The sequence below is a fragment of the Lepeophtheirus salmonis genome, chromosome 6 (assembly GCF_016086655.4).
Source record: "Lepeophtheirus salmonis chromosome 6, UVic_Lsal_1.4, whole genome shotgun sequence".
NCBI classification, from domain to species: Eukaryota; Metazoa; Arthropoda; class Copepoda; order Siphonostomatoida; family Caligidae; genus Lepeophtheirus; species Lepeophtheirus salmonis.
This window is the reverse complement of record NC_052136.2, coordinates 53988237-54003520: the sequence shown is the minus strand read 5'-3', so window position 1 is coordinate 54003520 and position 15284 is coordinate 53988237. Positions and strand designations below refer to the sequence as shown.

General features: G+C 28.0%; 1 protein-coding gene across 2 annotated transcripts in view; it reads left to right on the top strand.

The window, feature by feature from the left end:
• Positions 1 to 15284, top strand: part of LOC121120175 (NMDA receptor 2) — a 164638-nt gene that overhangs the window by 96074 nt on the left and 53280 nt on the right. The window contains exons 3-4 of one of the 2 annotated variants that reach the window (XM_071889694.1): positions 9298 to 9479; positions 11959 to 11961. In XM_071889694.1, the coding sequence (XP_071745795.1) occupies positions 9298 to 9479; positions 11959 to 11961 (185 nt within the window). Of the gene's footprint in view, positions 1 to 9297; positions 9484 to 11958; positions 11962 to 15284 lie in introns of both variants that reach the window. The other variant, XM_071889693.1, reaches the window with a different exon arrangement.

Sequence of the window (15284 nt, the reverse complement as noted above, 5' to 3'; positions counted from 1 at the left end):
TATCAAATGAAAACTTCAAGAGTGATATCCTTCATTTCTTGTAGCATTTTAAATTAAGAATCATAAGAGGTTTACATTGTAATATGTTCATAAAGAGAGTCAAGTATGATATATATCTACTTGAAATCGTTCCCCTCATTGAAAGTAAAGTTGTTTCTACTTCTACTTTTTTAATATATATTTTAGTTACATAATATCTTTTTTGATAGGATTTTAAGCCGACACGTCTTTTAAACTATTATAAAGAACTCATTAGCTTAAATGAAATGAAAATAATCATTAGAAGGATTTTAAAGAATATTCCATTTAGAATATTTACTTTTACATTAATTTTTATATTTAAATATAAAAGGTTTTATAACGGTATAATGTTTCAACATTAATAAATACACAATTAATATTTTTCATGTAGGTGCTTGTTCAATAATTACAGGACATAGACTGTCGCAACAATAAAAGTTGCTAATAGATTTTAAAGTGTAAGGTGAAAATTATTTTGAACTTCCCTAATCGGAGGATGAACACTATTTTCTTATAATAGTTTGTACACAAAGTTACAGTTTGTGGCAAAATAATACAACTTGCTCAATGATAATATTATTTGATACAAAATATAAGTATTTTACTCACGTAGAGGACGCTGTGAAAAATGTTTGTTACGTCCCCAAGCTTCAGACTGTCATACTACCTGGCGGATAATAAATGTTTTAGTTTGATCATACGCTATTAAAGATGCTTATGAAAAAATAATTAATATTATTTAACTTTGACAACTTACTCGAATATTGTAGATTAAAAATAGGGCTAGTTAGTTTCAGTTAGCGTTATTTAATTTTAAGCAAATTTCTATGAGTTGTTCGATACTTTCGAGAATGACCAACTATCAGTAGAACTACAGCTCTTAGAGAGTGGCTACTAATTTGTAGAACCAATCTTGAGTTGTCGTTTCTGAGTTTAAAACCTAAGAGTAATTTTATAAATATTCTTTAGTTTTCTTCTAAAATTCAAGTATTTGTTTAAATTCTTAAGCTTTTTTTATTCTATGAAAAAACTTACAGTAGTACTTGGCATTGCCTGGAGTTATTGTGCGTCGATTAACAGACAAACTTTGCTTTAAAAATATGGATTTGCTTTATTATTATAGATAATAATCTATAATTATCCTTAGTGTCTAAGTTTTTATTACTAAACACTCACAAGTAGTTACTCAATACTTAAATGTTCTACTCTCAAGAATGAGAGAATAATAATAACAGCTTCAGAAAATAAAAAAGTATTGTTCAGGTTTCCAAAAACAACAAAAAACTCGCATACTAACAAATCCTTAGGATCCTAAATATTTTTGCTCCCTTGTTTTTAATATAACGGGCTGAGCTTTAGCTCCACACACTCGTTGCTAAACCTCATCTTAAGTCAAATATGACGCACTGAAGGATAGCTACACATGCTCGTGGCTACTATGTTATTTCTCAGAATAAAATTGAGTAATCGGGAAATATCCAGACAAACTTTTATTTATTAATAATGATAATTATTTGGGGTTAATTTAGGAGTTAAATTGAGTTAATCACTAAATTATGTAGTCATATGTTAGCGTTTGAAGTCATAGAATATCTGAGGGAGCAATATAGCATAGCTAGAGGGAAGTTATTCTCCCGAAATCAATATACATGTTTTTGATTACCGATTGCTCCTACAGAAATAAATTTACATTATTTATATTGACTTCAAAAGTATTTCGTAGGTCAGATGGATTAATTATAATACTGTAATGCTTACTTACCTATACTTAATCGCTACTTATCCATCTAACCCGTTCTAAAGAGAGGCAATGACGTACTGTCTAGTTGAACCGATTTGGTACATATATTTCTTAACAAATAAGGAAAATTATTTAAAATTTGTTAAGGGCAGCGAACACCACTTGTACCTTAAATGTTGAACTATTCGGAAATCATAAAAGATTTACTAATTATATTAGTTAAGTTTTTCAAAATATTTTTAAAGAAAGATCAATAAATGTTTAGTTTAATGTTTGTAAATGATAATAATATCAAAATAAATTCGAAGAAGCAATTAGAGCATCTCCATATATACTGCTTAATTTTTCATTTCATAGTTCCTAAATATTAATTTTTGATCACGTAATTTTTTGATGAAGTAAGATAAAAAAAATTGTTAATCCAATATTTTTTGCTGATTTTACATATATTAAAAAATGTATATAAAGCATATAACATAAGCTTTCACATCTTGAGCAATATGAAAATGATTTTACGTATGAATGTTGATTGCATTTTTGATAAGATGGAAATCTCCGTTATTTTATTTAAAATTTATGGCATAAATATAGTTTTTTAAAAGGACTTTTTGATATATACCTATATACTTGACTGCAATACAGTTTCCAAAGCTACTCTCAACTACCTACATTACTGTTTATGAAAGTATTAAAAAACTAAAGGAGACATTTACAATATCCAGGTGGCAAAGTTATATAGTCTAATTTAAACAGGAGATAATCTACGGAGATCAAAATAATATTTTTATGGTGCTTATCCGCTTTTCCTCCAAAAAGAGAAAAAATAAAGGTCCATAATCATTTGTTTGTTATAAAATTATGGATATATGGTATATTGGGTTTATATTCATATTTAAATCATATTAAAGGTTTAATTTAACTTCAATCAATAAACGTTTTGTACAATGACAGTTCATTAAAAAATATTTAAACTTTATGTATTTGGCTTATTCCTCTCAATTTTTAAGCTTATTTTTGCCTTATGAGTGTTAAGAGCACTGATTGGCTAAATTACACTTAGCTCTTGTTAAGCTGTAAATAATTCCCTACATAATTGAAATATCATTCCGTAGTTGGGAAAAATTAGCTACTTCCCCCTTATTTTAGTACTTTTTTTATTTTTATTTTGAAAGAAAATATTACCAATGCAATAAGTAACAACTTGTTATGGCACTAATATGAGATAACATTCAATATACCAACAATTGACGAAAAAGTACCATTTAAACTTTTATTTTGGAAGACAAAAATGAATATGCATTTTTCTTAAAAAAACCAAAAAAAAAAACATGAAAGACCTAATTATTATTAGTAATTCTTTCACATTCTTAGATTATTATATCAATCGTTGCTATGTGTCAGTTGCAATCAAAAAATGAGATGAAAATATACATTACTGGTGATAAATATATAAAATGGAATGATTGATAAGTATTGTCTGGGGTATTATAAATTTAAAAAATCCATAGTTATATCATTTCTAATAACTACATATAGAATTATAATCAGTCATAAAGGAATGAAAGCATCAATTAATAGTTGAAAATTAAAAAGGCCAATTTTGTAGTTGAAATAGACAGTATGACACATACTAATTTGAACTTGTAAATTGATTTATACTAGTTACAACGGCAAATCTTCACTATTGAAAAAATAACAATTCAAATTAAACAAACTAACTGTCAAAACATTAAAAGGAGACAATATTTGAAAAATTGACAGCTGACAATATAATTCTTATTAGATTTTGATGTTAACGGGATAACGTTGTTAATGAAAGAGTTCATAATTGATAAAAGTGAAACAGGGAACAACAGAACATAAATATGGTTCACAAGTTTATTTAAATAGTTGAACTTGAGGGATCCAATTATTTTCTGATAAAATTTTTATAAAATAACAAATATTGGTATACATATCTATCGAATAACAAAACATAGTTCCTAATACATATAATCAAATATTAATTGCTGATATTTTTTTATACATCATACATACATAAAAATAAAAATACTTCATATTATTGTGATTAGTTTACGATTTTCTAAAGGTAAAATAAAAATTATATCTAAATTGGACTTGAATAAAGAAAGTTGTTCTTCATCAGGATATTATTGGAAAATATTATCTTTTATTACAATACTAAGAGTCATAAATATTTATATTGGATTGGGTCAAAAATCAAAATTTTAGAAAATCATAATGAGAGATATCAGAAGATTAGTGAAGCTATGAAAGACTACTCCATGTCAAGGTTCAGGATGATTCAACGTATTTTGGAGATTCCCCAGTTCAGATAAAACTTTACATATATTTTGTGTATTTTTTAAATATTTATTTTATTATTACACATTATGATCAGAAATTGCATGCTTTGAGTAACTTGATCGTTATTTTAACCTATAAATATCAAATGGTTCTGTAAAATATTGGGTTATTTTCATCTTATGTATCAAGAGCGAAACAATAATGTTTTTTTTTTTCTTTTCTACAACCTTATAAATAGTTAATCTTGATAAAAATATGAAGAGTCATCTTTTTTTTCATGATTTTAAAAATGTGTACAAGGTAGTGAAGTGCACTTCACAGAAGACCCATGAAAGTCATTGTCAAGGCCATTCATCGATTTGGTAGGTTCCTCCTGGATCTTCTTGGACAGGAAATCTAGACCCCTCTTTAAATTGTGCCTTTCACTTCCTGCTCTCCTGAAGAGGTCTTCTCCATCATTCTTCATCTTGTTCACCTTGAAAACTAGGCTCCCGGAACGCTTAACATTTTATATAATCTGCATCCACTCAAATTCAGCATCTAGGAGATCTGAGACACGCTGGCTTTTACTCCTCTCATGATGATGAGAGGACGAAATGTTTATCATAGTTTGTTTATGTTATGTACAAGGGAACGAATGAACAAAGGGATTAATGTCTTAAAATAATCACAAAACCTTCCTATATTAATAAGAAAAATAACATTCATTACAAATCTACTGCTCCACATCCCTGTATTAATTGTGAAACTTCTGAAACTTACACCCTCGAGCTCATAGTTTGTAATAAAAATCTTGTCCTAATACCCATTTCCTAAATTTAATAAGATATATAAGACCCCCTCAAAGCGACCTACCTTCATACATATGTGTAGCTATTTCTTCATGCAAGTAATATTTAGTGTGGTTTAAGTGCTTAATCATGGAAAAATAATTTCTTAATATACCATGATATTATGTACAACTTTTTATCTTGTAAATATACCTTCTCATAATGTCAAATATAATAATAATTTATAGTACATATCATTTAAATAACAAAAGTAATATCATGTGTATCATTTGATTTTGATCAATGAATTATTATAACTTATTTGATTTACAATGGTCCATTTCTAACTTTTTGTATAAATGTTAAGCTCTTATGAATATAAAACATACATTTTGATAAAACTTGATCACAAACAAATTTTCAAGAATTTACAAAAAAATTTATGTATCCCCCTCCCCATATTATTACATTTTTGAAAATTTACGTTTTTTTGAAAATCTTCTTTAATTTTTAATGATAAAAATAATAAAATTATTTATAGGAATATCTTTACATATTGACCTCATCTTTAAGTAACAAAATTCATACGGACAAATACAAGAATAACAGAGAGTACTTAAAAGCACTCCCTTCTTTGTTTAAAAATATAATTTCGTTTTTTTAATAGGTTGTAAGTTGAGGAATGATATAACAGGAACAGCAAATAAGATTAAGGAAACAATTATATTCCTAAAAAAAAGCAGACGGCTGAATAATATAATTATTGTGTATGCACCTGGATGTAGTATTTATTTAAGTCTCTAAATAAAGCTCAGATATGCATAAAACGCAAATTTACTTTATGTTCTAACTCTCTGTAATTAAATCCATAGTAAGAAACAGAAAATAATGTAATAAATATACTTACTCTTTTAGTACAAATAAATAAATAAAAACTCTTAAAAATGCAATAATAGGAAGGAAGATACGAATCTTAGTATAAAGATTGGGTAATTCTTTGTACATAAATGTATGTATAATATATTTGTACTTATAATTTATGAGTAACGAAAACTATCTTGACATACTATAAATCGTAAAAAAGCTACATATTTTTCGATCATTGCATTCATTTATTATCTAATAATTATTCGATAATTTTACTGAAGAAAAAAAATATTTTTAAGCCATTCTAGGCCAAATAACTTTATAGTTGGTATGTGATTTAATTTGCACATTTGCATCATAAACATTCGACTTTTATCATGAAACTTTACACATTGAGCATATTTTACGATAAAGTTATTTCAAGCGTTTCTTTTTTCCCTATTTGATGTTAATTTCATCATGTAGGTTATGGAAACTATTTTGCTATCATAATTTTTTCCAATAATTTAAAAAGAAAAAGTACTCCCATTTTTCAATTTATGCATAAAAGTGTAAGTATAATTTATTCTAGCATTATAAAAATCTTCAGAATTATATTTTATTGTATTTGTTTGATTTTACACTCTCTTTTTAAAACACTACTAAATATATTGATAAATAGTATGCTGGGCAGAAAAGAGTGTGAATTTTAAGTACATAATATTAAATATATTTTTTTTCTTATTCTTTTGATTTTTTTTAAAGTAAATTGTTAATTCACTAAATATTTTTAATTACTAAAAAAATTGATGAGAAAACGAGAGATTTTTATTAGTCCTCCAGATTATCGCTTTTTTATTTTATAATTTAGAATGTGTAATTTATATGTGTCCAATTGCAAGTGTGTCTAAACTTATTATATCAATATTTTGCAAGGTTTGTAAATTTGCTACCCAAAATGTATATTTTATATATAGATATCAGGTTAAATATATATAAAATAAGAGAAATAATATTAATTTAAAGAGCTTGGAAATGAATGAGTTCATCCGATATCTAATTCCCATTTGTTTAGATATTATGTTAATGAGTAAATAAACGAGCCCGAGTCTGGTCTTTGAGCTCAAGTCTAATCTGAGCTATATATACAATCATGAATTTAATATGATGCAGTGTTTTTTATACTGCTTAATAATAAAATTTATATTTTGATAGAGTTTGTACAATCAAAAGGCTTGACATAGTAAATATATATTATTTACTATTTGTTTATACATATATATGTAACTTAATAGGACATTTACCATACTAGTTTTGTGTTTAGTACCTCATTTTCAACTTTGCGTTTGTAGATAGTGTCGTTATTTTAAAACATTTTAACATTATTAATTGGCAAACATGCATCTCTTGTTAAAGCTAAGTGAAAAGGAAATTAATGTAGCATTAAAATGTATACGTATGTTGGCAACAAAGCAAATTTCCCTTGCGTTTATGTATAAAATATATATTACATATGTTGTACATCAATAAAAATCTACCCATAGACCAAAAATGATGAATAGCGAGTATTTTCATTTCGAATCCAAGTCAAGTTAGAGTTCGTAGTTTAATTACACTTAAACCTGAGTAGTGATTACAAAATATCTAAAGAGATTAAGAAAAAATTAGGTCTTGGTTTTTGAAAATATAAAAGATTGAAGAGTTTACAAACCTCGGAAGATACAAATAATTTATGACTAGATACAAGTTATGTTATTATTTTGGCATCAATATTATGACATCATTTTCATAATACTACAACACCCTTAACCCACATTTTAATTTGATGCAGAAATTTAGATGTGAATGGGAGTGTGGGAAGAAAATAATTTATAACAATATATTACGGAATTTTAAGCATTCCATGCTGAGTTTTCCAAACAGGTGATGACATCATAAAAACTTTTAAGTACTAAAACAAAAAACTCAAAATTACCCTTCCATAGTGATATATATAACAAACACCTAGATAAAAGCGGTTAACTAAAAATAAATGTGAATCCAAATACTTTATTATAACTTTATCCGCTGATGAGTAATCACCTACAGGGTGGGCATTTTTTTCAAGTATTATACTAAACTTTTTCACATAGAAGTTACGGGTACAATTATTACCCAGACTACCAAAAAGATCTGGCTCAATAATGCATATTAAATTTTGAAAAGGTTGTAATAGAAAATATGGTGTTGTTTTTTGTCAGGTATAAGTTTTTTGATTACAAAAAGAAATTCAAAGCATATATACAATATTATGCTATAAACTACCGTGTGGTCCATTGAAATCTGAACACTTAATATTTCAATAATTAATGAAGATTGAGTAATTGAAATTTATTCATGCTTCGATATATTAAGGTATAAGCAATTAGTTACAAAATAAAACAAACCGGAGCTCTTCAGCTTACGTACAAGCCGAGTAAATGACAGCAGAACGTGGTCGACGAATTTCCATATGCTCAACTCCAAGGAGTTGGGTGTCTCCAGCACCAACGTCAAGAAGTCCGAGACATGAGAGATCAAGATGAATGTTATTAAAACTTCCAAAATGGACCCGCAGGAGTTAAAGAAACAGCCCAAGCCAATTCTCTAAAGTCCATAAGGACCCACACAAGAGATATCAGGATTCCACACCAGATTGGAAGAGCCTTGTGAGGATGGGGAGGACACTTTTTTACACCAGCAATGACAGAAACCCATCTTCTCCGTTTTAAGACTCTTTTGATGAGTATTTTTGAGCTCTTTTTTGACACTTTTGGCCCTCCTACACCCCTGAAGCCAATTCCCTTGACTACACCTTATGGTTTCATGTCGAGGGGAAGGCCTGAAGTGTATGTCATCCAAACACCGAGGCCTACAAAGCCCCTGTCAGTCGGTAATGGGACGCCATGACAGCGGATTACATCTGCAGCGAGAACTAGACCTTCCTCTGTCACCCAGAACACCTCAATGAAGCTAAGGGTGGCTACATGAATGATTAAGAGAGCTCAAACGCACATCTATTTATAATATTAATTTTGTTGAAATACTATTGTTATTTAATAAATTAAATCTTGTTCAAGTTTTAAATTCAAAGTGTTTATATTTTAATGGATCACTTGGTAAACTATATTTAAAATACAAAATACTTTATTAAAGATAATAATTTTATTTAAATATATTTTTTTCTCTTTCACTTTAAATATATATAGTTACTCTTTTGGAATTTTTACTTTATTGTAAGAATTTAAATGCTTAAAAGTTATCTTGTGCTCTTTTTTTTTTCTTTTTCAAGAATTAAATTTTATAATACATCGATTGGAATAGTAATATTAACTTGTGTAATTATTGATACTCATGTAACCTTACTAAACGTTTAGTAAATGTAATTTAAAAGTTAAATTAAAAATTGTAGTATAATTTTAGTAGATATACATACATAAATCTTCTTAAATTTATTCATCTTACTATAATTGTAACTACTTTTGTACTATAACTTATGACTAAAAATATACACCTTTCTGAAACTAAATAGGATTTTTTTCTTGTACATATGTTTGTATTAAATTATTTCAATGTCTTGACTTTTAATTACAGAAATTCTAGAAAATTTATGTGAAAATTTTCTTAAGAAAAAAGTCGCTGCGATACTTTATTTGACAAACAGTGAATTATTTGGACGCTCTACTGCCTCTGCTCAATATTTTCTACAACTTGCCAGCTATCTGGGAATTCCTGTCATCGCATGGAATGCTGATAATTCAGGCTTGGAGAGACGGGTAAGTTTTTTTTTTAAGGTACACAGTTTCTTTAGTATGTTTTAATTTTTCTAAAATATATTTTATAAATAAAGTTTTTTGTTAAGAAAATAAAAGATTAAAAAATAGATTTATCACATTTTTTTTTATTTTCAGGGAAAAAATATTTATATCAACTAAGCTTAATAAAAAAATAGATCGTATAAGTAACGATAATTTATCATCACGCAAATTAATTCATTTTATACACGTATAGCGTTTGGTTCAACTTATACATTTTTATGTATGTCAAAATATATTCGATCTATTGCATTTATTCAGTTATCATCAATGAAATCTTTTTAACCATTATTCTCCATAATGGATCGGGGGAAAAGTAATTTTGTATTTTTCACTTTATTTCAATGTTTTATGGAAAGTGTTACCATCATCCGATTTAAGCCAAATATGCCTCGTTCTGTTTAGTAAACTTATTATCAACAAGAATCCAACTTCATATTGCCTTTCTAGTAAAACCCCTTGTCCCTATTAGCAAAACACTCGCACAACCAATTTTCATTGGCTCATTGGCAAACCACTGTCGTGCAACACGAACTGATAGAATAGCGTCCCCGTATAGATCGTAAATTATCCTGCTCACTTTTAACGTGTTCTTCCCTTTTATGTAGAAAAAATGTAAAATATCACAAAGTTCTTCCTGTAAGACTTCATTCTCGACGCATGATAATTCACGGCTGAACCAGCCAAGAACAATAAAAAGCGATTGTAGTATACACTAACACCTTTTAGAACGCCATATAGTATGATCTGATGTGAATTATAATGAACAAGATTTATTTAATTTAATAAAGAGTGGCGGGAATTTCGAAATTACTTTTCCCCCAATAAGTTATTGAAGTGGAGTGTGCATGGAATCCATATAAAAATGAACAATAAATCGTTGACAATAGAACTCAAACCAAAGACAGAACTATTGTAAAAACAGACCATGAAATTTTATAAATTTTTTACTGAATAAAAATAGTTTTTCCTTATTGTTAGTTTCATGATCTACTTTGTATCGTTTTTTAAGGGAGTTATGTCTTTGTTAGAACTTTATTGTCAATGATTTGCTGGAAAAATGTCAACATAATATCTCTAAAACAACAAAAGTTCCTTTGTGTTTTAATGTCAACTGTTGATTTTTTTTTTCTACTCTTTTCTTATTAGTATTCTGAACACCGATTTATTGGCTCAATTTATTTATTCTATAGAAAATGTTTCACCTATCAAATAATAAAAACAGTCTAAACAGTTAGGGAAGTTCTTGCCAATTTCGTTAGTTTATCGTTTATCTTTTTGTAAGAAAGGCTTAGATATTTAAGAAAATCACATTTTTGATATACTAATTTAATTCAGGTCTTGTTTAAATATTCACTAGCTAGCTAGCAAAAGATTGTTAAAATATAGAGATTACACGGCACACAACTCCTGCTATCGAAGTCAATTAACCATTACTATATTATTTTTATTTTTGAAAAATAATAAGATCTCGATAAAAAAAAACTTTCCAGCATACATATGTTGATATGCTATGAAAAATGGAACATTATAATTTTTTTAATATATTTTATAGCTACTAAATATAAAGCAACACGATCTTTTATAGTCTAACAAAAGAAAAAGAGAGATTGAAAATTAATGATGATGAAATACTATCATCAAGATATTTTTATAACTAGGTCATCCTACAAGAATGAAAAAGAAAGAACCTACTGAAGAGAAATTGTTTATAGGAAACATACTACTATGAAATGCTTTCTCTTTGAGGATTCAATGCTTTTACAAAAGTTACATAATATAATTAGATGGGGTTTTTCTTTCATCCACTTGTTCGGAGCATCCAGTAAAAAAAAGTCATTAATAAGTTCTCAAGATTGTTTGACAATCAATGACGCTCTTATAAACAAACTAATAAAAAAATAATTTGCATTTATATTAATTTTGAACAAATAATTTTTTTATTAATTGGGATTAAATCATTTTATATATTTTTTTTTATTATTGTTGTTATTATTATTTTTATTTTTTTTGAAATAATGAAAAAAGTTCCATGTCAATTCAACTCAAATTTGTTAAATTTTTATATTTACATGCCTTTAATCAACTATATAATATGTACTTATCCCTTTGTGGTTCCATTTGTTATTTTTTGCAAGGATATGGCCAGTATCATTGATCTGGGTGTCCAGAACCACGTCAAATATCCATATATTATTGTTAACAAGAGACCCTACACCAAGGATTCCTCATTGAAAATATAAAAGTTTCAGAACAAAATTAGTGGTATAATATTAATAAAAATATATTTTAGCACAAATATCGACATAATATTAATTTTTTGAATCAGAAATTTCTACTGTAGGCGTTGTAGACAGAAATTTACTTTTCTTAATAAAATACCAATAGTTATGTATGCTTCTAATAAACACCTTGGGCATAAAAAAAATGAAAAATCCAGGCGGTGTTCCTTTCCAAACATAAACAAAGGTTTCTTGTTTGTTCTTTTACATTTAAACTGCATTTCTGAAAACTGGATAGCAAAAAATACTTAGAAACCGTAAACAACTCGTTAAATACAAGTAAAATTTTTATATGAAATAAAGAATTTTTTTTTACTTACGTTTTATCCATTAAGCAAAATAATTATTAAAACAAAAAATCAATTTGAATGAGAAATTATTGTACGTATTGCTGCCACAAAAAGAGTCAGCCCAAAGGGTTTCACTATATACAGACAAAGAATGACTGTAATGTAAAATACATACGCACAAAGGGGTCCAAAATACAATCTCACAAAAAATATTTCCCCTTTTTAAATATTTGATATTGTCCTAAGGCTGATCAATATATTTTTTATGTGTTTATCTTTTTGCTGAACATTTACCCACGTAGCCTCTGCAGCTGCTAACAAGGAGCTCTTAATGAGCACGGGCATAATGTTGGCTTTAGACCAGTCTTCAGAGAACAGGGGTAAATTACCCTAAAAGGTGTAAATTATAAAATTTTGTGGGTGATGTGAGTACTACATCGTAGAGTTAAATTAAATAAACAAATATACAACATACCACTACAGAGGCGTCAAAAAGGGATAGGTAAGAGGGGTGGTAGCTCCATCCCTCAGAAAAATAAATAATTATAGTTACATTTTTTGGGTCAAGATGAAAAAAATTTACGAAAAATTAGGGATAAAAATTTAATTTTTGTGAATAGCTCTTTGGATCTTTGACTTTTGTTTTTTTCCGAAAAAATTTGATTTAATAGTGAATAACTGTCAATTTGGGAAACTTTTTTGAAAAAATTAAATATTTGAAATTTTTTGTAAATAGCCCCTCCCCTTCCCCCAAATAATAAAAATATATGTATATAATACTGTAGATATTCCTATACAAGTTTGGGATAAATTAATACAACTGCAAGTTCTTTTGGGATAATGCTAAAAAAGTTACCTGATCTCTGCTTTAAAAGACTTACATGTCGTTTAAAATATTAATGAATCAAAAACTTATTCTTAAGACAGGTTCAGCCTTAAACATACCTCGATCAAAAAAGGATCTGTTATGGGACTTTTATAGAGTGCCAAAAAAATAAAACTGTAATATTTTTCTATATAAATCCAATTTCTAACAATGATGCAAGTCATAAGATTAACATAGAGGGATTTATGCCATATCAAGCCAATTATAATTCAAGCTGATACTTTTTTTTATCATTGATATGTCTGTGGCCTCGTTCCTTAGAGTCTCTTTAGTTATGGGATAATAATAATAATAAAATACACTTTTTAAATTTTGTATAGGGAGAATATAAAAAAAAACTCTCACTCAATATGTCCGAATTTTTCCCATAAGAAAACAACACTTGAAAATTATTATAACAAAAAACAACTTATTAAAAAAATAAAATATCGAAAAATTTTACGAAACTACTTTAATTCTATTTAAGAAAAAAACACTTCTCAATTATACCATACCTAACATTGTATTGTTAACAGGTGTACCGGGTTGTCCATTGAAATCTGAACACTTACTTATTCAATAATTAATGTGTTATTGAAATTAATAAATATTTCGATATATTAGTTACAAAATGAAACAAATCTGAGCTCTTTAGCTTACGAACAACCACAGAAAAGGACACTCGAACGTGATCGACGAATTTCCATTTGCTCAACTCCAAAAAGTCCAAGACGTTAGAGATAAAGAATAATTTTATCAAAATTCCCAAAATCGACCCGCAAGAGTGAAAGAAACAGCCACGGCTAATCCCCTCAAGTCCATGAGGACCCACACAAGAGATCTGACGGATTCACACAAGACTATCCAGATAGCTATCGAAAAAGTGGGTGGAAAGAGCCTTGTGAGGATGGAGAGGTCACTTTTTACACCAGCAATGAAAGAACCCCATCTCCTCCATTTTAAGACTCTTTTGAATTAGTTTTTTTAGTTCGTTTGAGCTCCTTCTTAACACTTTTGGCGCTCCTACAGTCCTGAGGACACCATGATAAATTAATACATCCGCATCCGGTACCAGGCCTTCCGTCCGCCACCTGGAGGGCATCATTCCCACTATGGGTTACTGCATTCATTATTAATAGACCTCGGACACGCATCTATTTATATTTTTAATTTTGTTCAAATTCTATCGTTATATTATAAATCACATCTTTTGGAAGTTTCAAATTCAATGTGTTCGGATTTTAATGGACCACACGATACTGCGGTTCGTACTGAACAGTGGGTTTAGTGTACTGAACCAGTCCTAATTATATGTTATTATTATTTTTCTTCAATTATTCATACAATACAAATGTTATTTAGATTAGTCGTAGAATAAAAAAATTAAAATTACTTTGGTCAAGTATTATGAGTGACTAATATCTAGATACATATATATTTTATACAACAGTAATATACAAATAGTCGAAATGAAATGTGAGAAGAATACATAAATACTTCATAATGTAATCATTTTATAACCATAAAAGTAGAAATGTACACTAACATGCATTCAATAGAAAAGAAGCAAGGCTTTTCTCTTTCAGGGAAGACATATACCCCCCCCCTTTTTTTAGCAATTTATTTCCATAATATTCATAATTATGTACATACACGTATTACATAAATAAAGTAGAGTTAATGCAGTATTTATCGAATAGTGAGTCACAGCCCATTTGTATATGTCATTCTCTGAGTTTATATGAGTAGAAACGTCAATTTTAGTCTCATTAGTAGACTATGTTTCTTTGTAGTTGCTACTAAAGAGACTTTGAGGGAAAAGGTGACAAATATATAAATGGTAAAGAAATTTTCACTTGAATTCAGATAATTTAAAGCCGTCTAATTGGAATTTTTATTATTCTCCTTGCACTGAATAAAAGTCCCATCTCTAGTTGCGTTTTTATCAAGTGGGTGTATTTTATTTAAATACATGCTTTTTTGGTTTAATTATTATTTCAACCGTCTTGTCCCCTCTTTCCTTCGATTATTTTTAGTTGCTAACATAGAGAAATAGATAAAGTAATAACTTGGCATATGAGTAACACAACATAGGATATTATTTTTGGTACGATGTGGATTCAGAGCAAAAATGTCTATTAACATACGAGTTTTATTAAGATACAAGCTATTCCAGATATAGCAACGGAACGTCAGAGCCACTTGAAGTGTTATTTTTTAGTTATTTATTCAATAATACATTTTCACGAGTTTACTATGTAATAGTACTATGTATTATGCGTTTAAGGAAAAAACCTAATTTTTTTACAGAAAATAAAGAATTAAAACT